Genomic DNA, 16,966 nt, shown 5'->3' with positions numbered 1-16,966 from the left:
ATTCGCTCGTTTGATAGTCTTACATGAGCAGGTGTTTTCTTGTAATTCTTGCACGTTTGAAGTCACTGATTTAATTTGCTTTATCGCATTAAAACATGTTATAAACCTAGGTCAGGTTTCATTGCATGCTTTATGCATTTTTTACGTCGCATTTTAGCGAAGACTTAGGTAAGGGAAATATTTTTTTTAATTTGATACTAAAATCGCTCCTCTAGAGCAAGCATTATCATTCAAGGGAGCGGGTGGTAATGGGTTTGTAGCGTCTAATTTAATATTTAGTGACATTCCAGATGACCTAATTAAATCTGTCATCCATATGACTCTCACGCTTGATATTCGCCCCTACTACCAAAACCAACGGTAGAAACCAGGACATACAATTAATGTTAAAATAATCTTGAATAGGGCTTTCGGCATATTTAAGATTAATTGAAACTAAAGTACGTAGGCGTATGAGACAAGATCCATTAAGAAACCCATTAATTAAATAAGGCAGCTATTAAGGTAACAACAATAGTCTAAGAAGTTTGTGGGCTAACTATTTGAGCTGAGTCATCGTAACATTCCTGGAATCGCACCTAGATTTAGACCTTTAAATATTAAGACTACGAATATTAAGACATAGTTTAAAGAGGTTCTTTAATCAATTTCGTGCGGGAAGGACCTACAACGTAATATGTCAAGCATTTGAGTATATGTATGCCGTCAAAGGTGATGTAAAAGCAGCACCTGGTAAAAGGTTTTGTTCCGAACTGCATTACAGCATAATTATGTATAAATCTTTACTTACTTGATCCTCCTCCCGGTAGTCGACAATACTACTTCTGAAAAAAAAGAAAACAATAAAAATATGTATCATCATTCTTTAATTAGACGGAATGTTCAATTTATCTACACAACCCTAGAATGCCAACTAACGGTGGATTCCTATAGCCAATCGCTAGATAGCCGATCGAAGCCGATCGATAGATAGGATTCAATTTGGACAAAGGTCCATATAAATTAAGTCACTTTTCAAACTCTAATCGCAAAAGTACGGACTTCATTAACCGATTTTCATGCTCATTGAAATCAGCAGTAATTCATTGCTATTTCACTTGCGTGAACCCTACATGTGAAAGTTTTTATAGCTCGTTGCATTCGTGCAGTACCTTAGCAGGAAAACACTTTGTCCGAGTAAGAATTCGTTTGTACTGTAGCTTTAGGAAAATATGGAAACGTTACTGCACGTAGTACTTATACATAATATTCTGTCTATAAACAAGTATGGTTAAATGTAAGTTTTGAGCATAATTAAATATTAGGAGGTAAGCTGACCACGCGAGGCTTTGGAGAATAAGTACCACTATTAAAATGCAACCAACGCATTCATTGATTTTCCAACTCTTTATGATCGGAGAGTACATGTTGATGCATAGATTTCCCGTCAATATATCCCAGTAAAACTTTCACAGCCAAGCCTAAAAATCTTACTCGTTTGACACTAGGTAACATGGTGTCTTCGCTTTCTATTAACAAGTAAAAATTACATTCAAATGTACTACTATCCAAGTAAGTGAATTCAATAACGCGGTGTCCTACGTGAGCGACGAACGCGACGCGACGCGACGCAACACGACGCGACGTAATGCGACGCGATGCTATACGCGACAAATGTCCTACGTGATTTTGGTTATTACTTCTCAAATCATGGAGAAGTACAGTACAATTTTGCTTGAAAGTTCATATTTAAAGTACAGACAGCAACATTCTTTCAAGTTCTTTGTACTAATAAACGATTTCTATAATGTTTATGTTTTTTGACCCACAACAATCTTTATTCACGCACTGCAGCGATCAACGCTTCTGAGTAGTTCGTGGTGTCGCAACTGGTCGCCCTCAAAACAAGTACGCGTTACGTCGCGTCTCGCAGCAGACTGTCACATAGGCCACATGTAGGGAATGCCGTTGAGTTGATCGCGTTCGTCGCGTTCGCAGCGTCGCGTCGCGTCGCGTTCGTCGCTCACGCAGGACACCGCGTAAGCAAATCAATATGCGCCATAATACGTGTATAACAGACAGCTTTTTCATCTTAACTCATCAAGGCCGCAGTGTAAACATAGTTCTTTTAACAGCCAAGTACAGAAATAGCATCATTTAAATGTATGTATTAAAAATGCCTTACCTGGAACGAATCTTCTTAATAACTGGCCGTTGCGCCGTACTATCGTGGATTCTGACTTGAGTTGGATCTATTTCTTCACACGTATCATTGTCATCATAAGGCATCTGACCGGTCCTTCTTGCCAGTATCGAGTCCATAAATGGACTATATATTTGTCCAGATGTACCAAGAATATCGTCTATGTCAGTATAACGAGAAATGTATTTGTTTACGCCTTTTTGGTAGGAGTTGGTTGAAGGCCTCCTGAATTGATGATTGCTATTTTCGTAAGGTGACGTGCGTCCTCTATAGTCTTCATTCTCTCTTGGCGTTTCTAAGCCCTCGGGACTTCTCCTAGTACCCAACGGTTCATCATCAGGCAAATGTAAAGGAAACGGAGGTATATGTGCAGGTGGAACGTAGGCTTGGACTTCCGAATCAGATGAGTCACTTTCTTCTGGTGGTGGTGGAGGCGTTGGCAGCTTTTCTATACCTTCGGGAATGTTTTTGTCACTTGCCAACCACCAAGGTCTTTCTCCAGATTCTATGTGTCGTATCCGTCTGAGGGGGAAGCTCCTTTCTGAACCAGATTTGCTAAGCATTTGATTATGTTCCGGTTTACTACTATTGGTTGAGTTTTCATTGCTTGTGAGCCACCAGTCTTTTTGCTCTCCAGATTCATTATGGCGCACTTTGAAAAAGTTGAACTTTTCACTCTTCTCGCTGTCACTGGAAGACTTCCTCGGTGGACTTAGCCGTTCTACCCCTTCAGGTATATTTGCACAGCTATCTAACCACCACGGCTTTTCATCATCAGCAAATTTACATTTCTTTGGAAGTCTGTTTGAATCAGAACTCTCTATTGTGTTATTACGAACCATTTGGTTGTCTTGTTTATTTTCACTATTAGATTCTAGCCACCACGCTTTTTCTCCGGATTCAACATGTCTTATCTTTCTAGGAATGTTCTTTTCTGATGGAGACCTTGTATGTTCACTGTTGTTTTGTGTGCTATTTTTCGATTCAGAATCTAGCCACCATGCTCGTTCTCCAGATTCTATGGGTCTTATTGATTTGAGTTTAACTAGATTATCCTCATTTGATGCTATGATGTTCGTTGTATCATTCTTTCCTTTACTTAACCGTTCACTCTCTGTGGTTATATTTGAAACGTCTTTTCCTGTTGACTCTGAAGTAGAAGTTTCTAACCAACGACTATTATCACTGCTTTCCTGATGTCTCATTTTAAAAAGATTCGTAACGGGTGCCAATGCTCTTATTAAAAACGACTTAGCTTCTTCAGTACCAGTTTCATTCTTTTGTGGTGGTAGTGGTGATGGCTGCTTTCCTGATCTATCAGTTGGAATAGATAACTCGTCAGCAGAAGTTCTGGATACTTCATTAGTTTTAGACTTAGACACCGTTTCATCCTCACTAATAGATGATTGCGTTGATAAAGTGATACTTGATTCTGGACTTGCACTCTCCCGTGATTTGGAATGTTTCAATTTTGAAGGTCCATTTTGTAAGTTACTACTTGACGAGTTCTTTTGCAAACTTTTTGGAGGAGATCCTTTGTCACTAACTTCGCTTCCTTGATCTGAATCTGTAGAGCTCACTGATTTACTTCTCCTTTTTATTATCTTTTTTTTACCACTCGAATCTGATGATGAATCTGCGCTAGATTTTTTTACTTTAATCTTTTTAGTCTTTGTCGCTCCGTCGGGTTTAGGTGCTTGTGGTGGCAACTGACTGTTTGTTATTGTGATTTCAGGTGAAACGAGTTCAGTAGACGCTACAGGACTTTTAGCTCTTTTTAATTTTAAGTTCACATTAATTATTATTTCTGATGTGTCATCACCTTTATTTTGTTCAGAAGCATAAACTGAAACGACTTCTTGTTCATTTTCACCTATATGATTTGATACATTGCAGTCTATATTGTTACTTTCTGATAAGGAATTGCAATTTGAATTATCTCTTCGTTCGGGTTCAGTACTTTGACTTCGCCCAGTCCTTTCACTGGGAGAATATGAATTACTACCTGAACTATCTCTTATGTTTGAATATTGAGTTGAATATCTGCCGGCATACCCCGTGTAGCTGTTAGAATTTGGTGTATAGTAAGACCAATTTGTAACGCTTGTTCTTGCCGTACTACCGAATCTACTTGATCTCGTTGGATCATCTAATCGATCAGACTGGATTTCTTTGTCAATCATTTCTGGTCTCTTCTTCGGTCTCGTTATAGATTTTTCTATCGTTTTGGCCATGTCTGCCCTTCTACTTCGAACATAAGCAGAAGAACCGGGTGGCGTTGGAGAAGTGTGTCGTGTTACAATAGAAACAGTTTCAGTCTCATTTTCATTTTCTTCAGTTTGTTTGTCGTTTGTATTTAAAACTTCATTATTTGAGCTAACTGGTTCGTTTTGTGGTTTTATTTCTTCTACGGTAGAAGGCTGTGATATACATTTATCTACCTCACATTTAACAGTTTCATTGTGATTGACTGGTGATACAGATGTTCGTTTAACAGTCGGTGGACTTCTTAGATAATTTGAGGACAGTCTATTTGCTATAGCGTATCTGTTAACTGTAATTTCTGGTTTAGCCTCTGCTCTAGATGCAGGTCGTGTGTAATTTGAAGTTCGAGGATATAACTTGTAACTCGACAGGCTATTATAGCCTGTAGACTTGTCAGTCTTGCTTGGAATGTCTTTGTCGTGATCCCCTGGGCTAGGATCTCGGCTTTTATCTTTGAACGTTTTCGTTGCTCTTCTCTCTGGACTTAAATGCCGAGAAGGTCGGCTCAGACTGTATTTCGATGTCGAAACGGGACTTACGTCTCTACTTTTATTCGTCGTGATAGATGGTACGGTAAGTTTTGAATAGTCTTTCTTTTCATATTTCGATATAGGTTTCTCGGTTTTAGTTGTACTATATGCATCGTATTTAGAAACAGGTTTTTCTGTTTTGCTACTACTATATGCATCATATTTACTTGAAGGTTTATCTGTTTTGTTAGAATTGTAGGTATCATATTTGTTTGCAGATTTGTCTGATTTACTACTACTGTACGAATCGTATTTGTTCGGAGATTTTTCCACCTTGGTTGTATTGTAGGCATCGTATTTTGTCGTGGGTTTTTCCGTTTTACCATAGTTTGCGTATCGATTAGCAATAGTTGATATCGGGGTATCTTCTTTTGCCGAGCGTTCAGGGCACAGTATAGGGATGCTTGACGACTTGTAAGACGGTGTTGTGTTGAGGTACTTCGCTGTGACTGTAGTCGGCCGATCCGCGGCGGTACTCGTCGAAGTTCTTCCGGTGTCTCGACTCCGGCCGTAGGATGGCGTATCATACTGAAATTCAAAATATTTTATCTTACTATCATTTATTTTAAGTAGTGTGGGATGATTTCGATTGTTATCAAAACAATCGTTCTACTTTGTATTCGCACTTGAAGTGGTGTGGTACATTGCTCTAACATAGCGTGAGATCCATATTCTTCGTTCAACACTATCATATAAAGCCGTTCCTTTCACCGCTTTATAAATAGCGAAGGGAATGCGTGTATGTGTATACGCGGGAAGATTATGTACGGGGAGGGATTTTATTGAGCCCTTCGTTATTTAGTGTAGCTTGGAACTGATTAATAACGGGCTAAAGCGTGGATTCTACAGACATTTTATTAGTGAGCATTTCAGGAAAATTTCCAAAATAGACATTAACCTGTCTGGCGCGGTCGCGACTTATTTAAAACCCTTCAGACATATCTTCAGACTATGAGGACTGTGTCAGCCGCAAGTTTCGCTAATCACAATGACTACTGAGAGTAGAGTACTTTAGTGCCCAGATTTTTGTGAAAGACATTTTATAATGAAGATCCAAACATTTTAAAATGTACAACCAGAGACAAAGTTGCAACTAAATCCACGCATCTACAAATTCATTAAATAGATTGCCATAATTCTGAAACTGTTTTAATATGAACGTATAAAGGACAGGTTTGGAACAATAAAACGAGTTGTACTGAGCATCTCCTTTCGCGCCCTTCATTACAATTATCGTTAACGTCGAGTACGCCAACTCACTTGCTCCGGCGCATGTCGTCCGTTGTACAAATAGACGATTAATATGTTGCGTATCATTTTATTGGGCTGCTCTAGTAGAGACTGCTGGTATACTTTTAATTGACTTACGGTAAGCTTATTATGATGTGTCTGCGTAGCTTTTTCCACTACGTTTTCTAGACAGCTAGATCGCTGTGTTATAAATAAGTGTGTTGTATGTTGTATACAAGGTTTTCGATTTGTTTATGGTGTTCACAAATTGAAGGCCTACCACGTTGGTGACTTGTGGAAGACATTCGTAACTGTTTGGCACTTTTTAACTGTAACGATAGCTAAAACAATGTCAGTTGTTAAATCGCTGATTTGATCAATGGGCGGAAGCATTCGGCTGGTTATAGTTGGGTTATCGTTGCAGTTAACAGGTCTAACAATAAGAAGAAATACATAATAGGAAAGTACTTAAACATGCAGGTGTTATTTACCAAGTAGATACCATTAAATATCCAAACATGAAGTGCTACCCACCAAAACATGTCAGGATGATTTAAAGTGTGATGTACATAAACACGAATGCAGTAAATATCCAGTTGCAATACGTAAGGTGTACTTACATAATTTCTAAAAGACATGTTGCCAAAACATCAGCTCTCTTCCATTAGGCGAAACGTAACGTGGATCCAACTCGAGTGAATTCTGCAAACAAAATTAATCATTATTTTAATATAACATTAACATTATACGGGAATTGATGACACTGTGTTATTTACAGCTCAAATTAGAATGTACCTTTTCCTTGTGTGACTGAACGATGATACGTAATCTATAAAAAGGGAAAAATTATATTTTTGTCGGTTTGTTTGTAATAGATATACTCAAAAATCACTGTACCGAATTAAAAAAAGATTTCACTCTTGGAAAGCCACCTACATTATTTAAAAGTAACATAGGCTATATTTTAAATAGTAGCTAATAGAGATATAAAATGTCGATGAGTGAGAGCTTGGCTGGTGCTGGTATAGACGTTAGCAGACCAACCTAACCGAATCTTTCCAATTTTACCAATGGAACATTAACTTTACACTATTGTGATAAGGTTGAATATCCATAGAAGGAATTTAGCAGATTGAGGTAGAATGATTGGATGTGCTGCGGTTTTCGTGAACAAATGAATTTTATTTCCATTGCGGCATTGTATAGGATGTACTTCGATAATTTTAACTCTATATTAATCACTGCAACCGTTCGAAAACACTTTCCTATTGAATAGAAAATTACGGGGTATCTCAAAAATAATAAAACAAAAATTCAATTACAAGGTAATAAATTGATATACGGATAAAACTATTATTTTTGAGAATGCGGACATCGGGCTCTGAAATGCAGCTTTTAACTCACTAACAGACGTATAGTAATTTACTGGGTTGTAACGGTTTTACTAAATGGAATATACATAGATGGCGATTCCCTATTTCACAGTAAGGCCGTAAGTTTAATTTTACGATTAGTGTTAAGTCGGGTATCCACCATGTTTGAGCGTGTAGCAAACGGAACTTGGTTTATACGTGCGGAATATTTCAACTGGAGCAAGCTTTACCACCGAACTGGGAAAGATAACCAAGAATTTCTATGTAAACACTAAAATAGTTTTGAATAATTCCTATTAAGGGCAATCTTTAATCGATCCTCTTTAGTAAATTACTCTGGTACAGTGATATGAGCATGGTCATATTATGGACTGGAAAATACAACAATTTCTGTGTAAGCATTAGAACAGTTCTAGATTGTTTTTTTATCTAGAATTTTATATTTATTTCTATTTCGAGCAAGCGTGTAGTGATTTATACATGGTCATACGGAAAAAGACGAAAGTGGTTAAAATACAAAAAATAATTCTAAAGACACATGTTGTGTTTCCATTATCCGTAATGAAAACACAACTTTTAATAGGTAATCTCCATAGTCATATAGTTTTAAAAGAAGTATATTATACTCTTCTAAGCCCATATTCGTATTAATAGTCAAGTCAACTGCTTCTTTTCTGGATATGGAATAAAACCTCATTGATCGGCCCACGTGTCAACGCACAGACGTCAAAGCAAAGAGTAAATTGAGATCCTTTGCGCAAACGCACAGAACAACAGACTCATCCTACACACACACGTCTGCGTAAGAAATACCCGTTTCTTTTTAGTTTCAAAATAGAAACGTTTTTAGTTTCCGGACTGACCTATATCGATTGAGTCAATGAACAAAAGATGGATGGTCAAGTTCCTAGCGTTTTGTACGATACGACTTTCACCTTTATTTTAAGGGATGAAAGCTTCAATTCGCTTGTAGTTTTTTCCTAATTATTGCGGTCCATGTTTCGCTTCTGGTTTACAGAGATATAGATCAAACTGACAGACGCAACGATTAGACTTGTTTTTATTTACGTTCCTAATTGTCGTGTGTTGCTTTAAAAATGTGAATAATTACAGGTACTGGAAAATATTTGTACCTTTTTTCTGGTTGGTGAAATTGAATGAGATTTCTAGGATTGTTTTTGTTCTTGGAATTGTTCGTGTGATATCTTACAGGTGTTGTACTGTTGTTATTGAGAAATTGTCTACGTTTCCATGGAAATCAAGAATTCTGATGTGTAATCTCTTTGAAATCCATGTCATGGATGTGATAGTCTCCATAAGGATCTGATAATACCTATCTCCTAATAAATAACATTTGCTGGCCTACATGTATTCGAGAGATTGACAAAAAGCTTTAAATGTTAATTAGAAAAAAACTAAGAAGGTTTAGGATCAATTTATACGTACGTTAAGCATCAACATTTCCAGTAAACCCACAGGATTATCATTCAGTTTACAAAACTTTAAAATTTTTAAACTCATTTACTAAAGGTGTGAAGTAGTTAAGATATGTTCTTACATTTTTCTTTGTATTCCTGGTACACTTAGCCCGTTCATACAAACTGTAAACATTGACCGTGACTAAAGTCTTCCTACGTAAATATTTTCTATAGGTACTACTAACGTAGTTGTTGATCTTACAAGGATATTTCGCCCAAGTTTCAGAAATATATACTTACTAATATTATAAAGAGGAAAACTTTGTTTGTTTGGTTGTAATGGATAAACTCAAAAACTACTGGACCGATTTTAAATATTCTTTCACCATTAGAAAGCTATATTATCTGCGAGTAACATAGGCTATATTTTATCCCGGTGCGGGCAGTAGCTGCCACGGGACGCGGGTGAAACCGCGGGACAACGGCTAGTATTTTATATAGGTAGGTACTACAAACGTAATTGTTGATCTCACAAGGATATGTCGGAATTATTTTGAAGTGCTAAACTGTTCTGGGATGAGAAAACTCGTAAAATAGACGAGAAGATTTCTTCGTTTATTGGTCCTGGCTGATTGATTTGTACCTTAGTAAAGTTTACGAGTAAATGGCTCCTAAGTGGTTCGAACGATATACTAGTACAGATTAGTAGAGCTACAAAACAATTGACGAGGCCTTGAAATAAATAGCTATACAGTTTACAGCAGTACAGTTTACAAACTCGAATTGTTTCTATACGCATTTTTTAATTAATACGGTGTTTTTCATGTATGTTTAATTAGTATATATTAGTGGTCGGGTCCTACTTTCCTTTCAATATCTATTATTTCAACAATATACTTTAATGTCGTGCAAAATGGTTCGAGAGAATTCATGATTAATTTGGTATTGTGATAATAACATTCATATTTTTGTATCGACGGCCCCATTGGTTAGTACAATAAGCTGACCATTTAGCAGGGCTACTTTGATGGAATATCTTGTAAGTATGTAATGTAATGGAATAGTTCTAGTTCTCGATTCTCTGGTCGGACAAGAGAAGTTTACGTCTCTTACGACGGTTTCCTCCTTCAAGAAAACAGCTGTTTTCAATATGTTTGGTGCCATAACTCTATCCAAATATAAAGTAAATGAGTTTCAAATATTATGTACGCGAGAGTAAATTACACGGCTTCTAACGTGTATTGAAGATAATATAAAATAGAGCTTGGACAATCGCCATGTCGACTTAAAATACGTAAAATATTGTTTCCGTGTGTTTTTATAGCTGTCTATATGTCTGTGAATCTTATAGGAATAGGTAAATGAAGATTTCTATTGTTCACTACATTTTCCGAAATCAATTGCAGTGGTAGACGGAAATTATTTTTGACAGGTAGCCAATGGTTTTTAAAAGTTCTTATGAAACGACATAATTTAATAAACGGAAGTTGCGTTATAAATAATAAGCTTAATAAGGAGAAACGATGGCCAAATGTCTATGACGTGCTGTGTTCATAAATGAATGCATAAGAGCTAAAAAGAGTGGAAATGTAACCTGACAGTTTATTTTTCTCATCTACCTATATAGACATTGTGTAGGCAGATCAAAATATTGGCTTGTAATCTGCGTAGATACTTTGTTTGTTTATTTGTCTAAAGCCGGCTGTTTTATACTAAAGATGTTAATACAAACATGAGTTAACTACGAAAAAATCCAAGAAGTAAATAAGGAATTTCTGATGACGTAGTTCTGAACTTGAGCAGGTTCGGTTTTGAAGATCACCGAACTCAAGTACGCTAAAAATATAAACAACAATTTTTTTAAATCAGCTGATTACTTTGAAAATAAAACATGAAAATGCATAGTACCTAAGAGGTTTTGTTTCAAGAAACCCTACGTCTATGTTGTCGGTGAAGTTAGGCCTTGCTCACATAGCAAAAATAATAATCTTCTTTTTTAGATAAGTCAACCAGTTCTGAAACGATATTCCCAATAGTCGATTAAACCATCGTTTTTCTAGAGGTATTAAAGTTTTACTGTGAAAAAAAGTAAATAAAAACTATGAACAATGAAAAATGACACAGGACTAGTATTTCTGTTGTTTGAAATTCAACGACCCTACAAAAATACGTTGTTGATATTTTTACAAAAGTCCAAATAATACTGTAGCTCTAATTATTTAACTGTAAACTCCATAAAAACAGGAAACCTTTTTTGAATAAAAAGGCTCAGCTTTTCAAAAGTTTTTTTTTTGGAATTAATGAAAAACTTTTTTTAACTTCATTATTTTTGTTGTTATGACGTTATGTCACGTCAATCTCCTTTAAATGTAGATCCCAGCTTCAAAAGCTGTCTATTACTAAAATACTGGCACTAATACGTATAACGATATTTCCACTTTTCAAAGTCCTACAATAGTTATTCTATTCGCGGATGAGATCGCAAGCAACAAACTAACTAATGTCTTTTAATTCCGTAAACAATATCGTAACATGTCCACCGAAGCACTAATAGATATGTAGACGTTAATATATATTTATTATGAGAAGTACGTACATCGTTTGCGGATTATAAACTCACGTTAATTTATCCACCTAGTTATACTAAATACGAATGAATATGATTAAACAAAAGAAAACGCGTGGCTGTTTATTTACAAGTGGTGAAAATGGATGCGTCCTTATACCAGCTGTTTTCCCGCGGTTTCACCCGTGTCAAAGGTGAACTTCTTCCCGTACCCGGATAAAATATAGTCTATGTTAGTTGGATAGTCGGTATAATCAGGCGAGAGAAACGTCAGTATTTAATACAGTAAGCTGGTAACATCAGTACTAGGGATTTATAACGGCTAGTGCTGGTCATTAAAACATAGTGTAGGTTGAGTTAGCATAGCGTTAATGCGAACATTCTGAAACGCGACACAGACTGTTGCAAAAATTAAGACCAATATAGTTTAATATATAGAAGGAGTTGGCTTTTTAAATCTATCCGCTAAGAAAGAGATCACTTAATTACGTTTTGCCCATTCTCAAATAAAAAAAACAAGCTCATACGAGGCACGATATTCGCCTGCCACACACCAGTTCCTAATGAGAGCGTACTGATTAAGTAACGCAGAATATGTCTGGCTGGTAATAAAGACCTAAGCCTAGACAATGGCCATACATCTTGAACAAATGCTGGCCAGCGAACCGCGACTGTAATTACATAATATTTTAACTGCAATGTGAGGGCTGTGCTATTTGTGTCCCTTTAACTTTATGGCGATCTGTTGTCTCCTTGATCTATCGCCGTGAGATCTCAATTGCTAGACGAATCAGTATGTAGGTAAGTGATGTTATAATCTGATACAACTTCAATAGGGCTATGTAGTTACTAATTGTTTCATTATTTATCACTTTCATTTATAAAAAAAACTGGTTGTAAATCTACGATGATACATTCTCCCAGATATAACAATAAGTGTCAGGAGAAGTTGAAAAACAAAAAGTTTTAGGTACAATCTATTTCAAAGCCCACAAATGCAGCAAACATAATACTTAAACCCCGTACAAAATAATTAAAAATAGAAAATCATAAACCGATATAATTTATAGTTTTTCTATTAATTGACTCTCACGGTAAGATTTCGCTCTGGGAACCACTACAGAACCGCATCACGACCATAAAAAGTTGTAGTACTTGGTCACTGTTGAAGCCAATTTCATCTGTCACATTATTGCATACAAAAAACTTGTTGGCAAGTTGTCCAACATGCCTGTAGGACAACCACTAACTTAAATCTTGTCTTATAAAAGAGAAATAAAGAAACATCATGGGAAAATATATCGCTCATATGACTGTATCAAATAACGTCATTTTTCAAAGAGTATTTTTTTGAGAAATATGCCTCTCCTTCATAACAAAAATACCTAATAGTTCGTGTTTACAACATTTTGGCAATTTCGAAGCCCTTTGTATATCGTTCAGCCTCATAAAACAAAATATTAATGATCAAAAAATCGGTAGAGTTTATTGTTCTATAACCTGAAAAGTAAAAGCGTCTGTTGAGTAAATATACGAGTAATGTGAAAACAAAATCAATGAACTCTTACATTGCTTACATTCTTTACGTCAACCGAGGAAAAAAACATGTTGCTCTAATATCCAGTGGAATATTTACACAACAATAGATATTTATATAGAGTTATAAACCGAGTAACTATGCACAAAATGAACAGGTTATTTTCAATGGAAAATAAGACTAGATACGCCACAGCTCCACCTGAAGTTAGTTCCACAGGTTAGCTCGCACTATTTACATACATATACTTATATGTATGTATCTTCTATTTGAATTCGGTTTACAGAACACCAAACGGGAGCTCGAACCAAACAATCGCTATAGGAACTGTTAGATTTATTTCTGTCGAAAGTACACTACGAAAATAAATGGCCTACTCTCAGTAGAAGTGTCAAAGACTTGGGTTCGGAGCGGGTTGTTGCCTCGGTCGAAATGGGGTCGTGCCTGCTTCCCGTAGGTATGGGCCAACACCTTTCTGCCAATTGACTTGCTAAGAGAGGTTTTTACAGGTGCTTCTTGGATCTTGGAGCCGTCACGGCATAAAGGCTCGACTTCGTCTAAGAATAATACCCAATTGATTTTCGAATTCAAAAGTTGATCTGATGATCTTCAAGTTTGCTACCAATTGTATTGCATTTAACCTTTAAACTGTTACTATCCTTCAAATAAAACGGTATTTTTCAAACAATATACAAAAGCATAAAATTAAATCTGACTTTATTAAGGTTCATATTTACTTATTCAATCATGGATGAGCCACAGGCCACAACTGACTAGTAAACAGTGGTTGAAACCATTAGACCGAACAATGTACTATGCATCAATGTTATTGATCGGCGATAGCTATTATGTTAGGACACATTATACGGAATATGAGAACTGACAGCTGAGTTACTGATTACTGCAATCATCGGCAATCAGAAACCTAGAATTAGATGCAGCGTATTAAGTATACGGTTAAATATGAAAAATTTCCAACCAGTTCCTGTATTGTTTTAAACTGCATCTTTTATGAAGAAAGCTTGTGTAATATCATTGGATCTACTGAACCATTTTTTGGAATTTCTTTCACCAGTACAAAGCTATATCTATACTAATATTATAAAGCTGAAGAGTTTGTTTGTTTGAACGCGCTAATCTCAGGAACTACTGGTCCGATTTGAAAAATTCTTTCAGTGTTAGATAGCCCATTTATCGAGGTAGGCTATAAGCTACTTTTTATCCGGGTTCGTGCAGAGGTTTCCACGGGATGCGGGTGAAACCGCTGGCAGAAGCTAGTTATTTATACATGGCTATATTTTTGTAAGTATTTCCTTCTGCTATACTTTCTGTCTAACCCTCTGTCTGTAGTAATAATCATTTCTCTATAAAAAAAGGGTTTTCTGAGACACTTTGGCACCAACCTCTACACTATTACAGTGAAGATTGCATTTCACATAACTGTAATATGGTGTGCAGTGTGCATGGAAAACCTACCTATGCATGCAATGAACCACAGCCATTGGATGCAGATGTAGCCCGGGCATAATAGATGTATTTTAGTTCAGATTTCGCCACGGCCTACTTCCGATATTCTTGGAAGGTTCGTGACACACCATTAATTTATTATTATGTATTTATTGACACTAGTGCTTTGACACTTTGATGATACAAAAGTCTTGTTAAGGACCGCGTATGTATACAGACGAAAATAAAATTGTAAGTCAAAATTGCACAAAAATTATTGAAGTCGAAAGCATGAACATTGAGGGGGAACATACTCATTCATAAAGTAACGACCTTATCAATAATTAATTATTAATTTTATTTATTTAAACTACATTTTGTTTTTAATGAAACCTAAGATAAATATAATAAAGTGAAAACATTTTTCTTTCACAAACAGCAGGGTAAACAACTAGGATGTACAAAGTCAGCGTTATAAAGAAAATCATTGGAAATTGACACTACTCCAGACAGCTCATGCATTTATGTGCGTTCTCGTAAATAACTATTAATATTTCGGACGCACAATGACCTATATACAGGACATTGACAAGAAACCGATATTCACTAACAAAACTTATCATGATTTATTAGATTTTCCACAAGATTATGTGAACATTAAAGCTTTTAATATGATTAAATTATTTTTTTTTTAATATGATCCGACTTCCTTTGGAAATTAACAGCAGATCAGTCAAGACTGGACAAAGATGTCATTTGATTTTGGCCAGCATATCATCATTTGCCTAGCCTTTTTGCTTTTCGGAGTATTTTAGTTGGCTGGAGTAACCGAATATATGAGTACCAATATTTTACATGGAATGATTGCCTATTTGATCTCCTCAAACCAGTTACCCGGGTAACCCGAAGCTGAGATTGATTGATTGACTTAGTGATGAATGAATAAGAATTATTGTAAAGAAAATTATCAGGCGCAGGTACTACTAAGGTTAAGAAAATTGAAATTTTTACTAACCCACCAAATGGTAGAAAGTTATTTTGGACTAAACTAAATCTTTAGCAATAAATAGAAAAGTCACTACCACTCAAGGATCATATAATTATATACAGAAATGACCGTACCGTACCTATTCATCCTTTTGACTGAGTCAGACCACACACAGTTACTTGGAACGCTATAAATTGAGAAATACGAACTCACAAGATATGAGGTACTTTACTGAAGAAGTGAAAAGCTTATAAAAGCTTCTCTATTTGGGAATTGGTATAGAAATAAGTTTCTACAAAACTATAAAATGTGCATAAATTCTTATTTAAATCGTTCTTCCAATAGAATTTCCGGTAGTATCGTGCGTACACCCGATAACAAACAATTGACTACTGCTTGTACAAAAGTAACGTTAGAATCTCCTGAGCGGTGGCCCGCGGCAAAACAGTGCGTAAAATCCGCCAGTGTGAAAAGGCTGTCACTGCTTGAAGTAGATACTGTACGAATCCATAGCTATAGTGACTAAACTTTTCTAATGAAACATTACAAGCTCTTTGTCGTGAACAAGGGGGATCATTCTTTGCAGACTTCAAAGTTCAGTTTTCTATCAGTAGAAAATAGAATCTTAAAAGTTGCCTAATATCAAAGAAGCTCTACTACTTACTATTCGCCAACATTTTCATCTAGACGCATAGGATACCTTCCTATTAATAATAGATCAATTTATTCGAAAATGCACTAGCATTTTTATGAATTCAGTTTAGGATGGAAATTCATAGACTGATTGAAGATAGACTCTTCAATCAGTCTATGAATTTCGTAGGGATTGTTGATGGTTCAGTAAATGAACCGCCAACGAGTACGGTGTTCAATGCCTTCATATCATGGGACCAATCTATGTGGCTATAGGAGAAAATGTAAGTTTCTATGTATTATGTGATATTTTGATTATATAGGACAAAATGCAGAATCAAATTAAAGAAAGAAAGAAAGTAAGTATTGAGAAAAAGCCTTAAGGTCTGGATACCTCATGTTTTCCTGTCATTTAGACCTGTCTAATCGTTTGTATGACACGACAGCGTGCATATTTGCAATTCAGACACTATTACGCAATAGAAGCCATACTCATGCAGCTTAGCCCTAGAGCCTAAAATAAACGTATGGCATAGAAAAATGAGTTAATAGTGTTGGGACGTAAAAAGTGGGCGATGATTTGAAGTGATAAAACAGGGTACAGTCACACTTTGGACTGAAGCCACGTGGTGGTTTGTTTACAAGGTGATCAATGGCTGCCCTGTCATCTAACTAGAACAGCTCTGATTCTGATTAGCTGTTTTGACATTTTAGTGAATGGAGAAACTTTTTTATGGGTGCCTTGCAAAAATGTCTTAGAAAAGTTTAGTAGAATATGTTACTGAAGATAACTGCTCT

The 16,966-nt window shown here is 36.0% G+C and overlaps 1 protein-coding gene across 2 annotated transcripts in view; it reads right to left on the bottom strand.

The window, feature by feature from the left end:
• Window positions 1–16,966, bottom strand: part of LOC124644899 (FH1/FH2 domain-containing protein 3) — a 79,829-nt gene that overhangs the window by 52,737 nt on the left and 10,126 nt on the right. For both annotated transcript variants that reach the window (XR_006986124.1, XM_047184564.1), the window contains exons 2-4: window positions 6,828–6,909; window positions 2,165–5,505; window positions 791–824 (exon numbers count right to left, since the gene is read on the bottom strand). Coding sequence is in view for 1 of the 2 variants with exons in the window: in XM_047184564.1 (XP_047040520.1) it covers window positions 791–824; window positions 2,165–5,505; window positions 6,828–6,845 (3,393 nt within the window). In the remaining variant the exon portion in view is untranslated. The remainder of the gene's footprint in view (window positions 1–790; window positions 825–2,164; window positions 5,506–6,827; window positions 6,910–16,966) is intronic.

This window comes from Helicoverpa zea, chromosome 31 (genome assembly GCF_022581195.2).
Source record: "Helicoverpa zea isolate HzStark_Cry1AcR chromosome 31, ilHelZeax1.1, whole genome shotgun sequence".
Lineage (NCBI taxonomy): Eukaryota > Metazoa > Arthropoda > Insecta > Lepidoptera > Noctuidae > Helicoverpa > Helicoverpa zea.
This window is presented reverse-complemented; position numbering and strand designations above follow the sequence as displayed.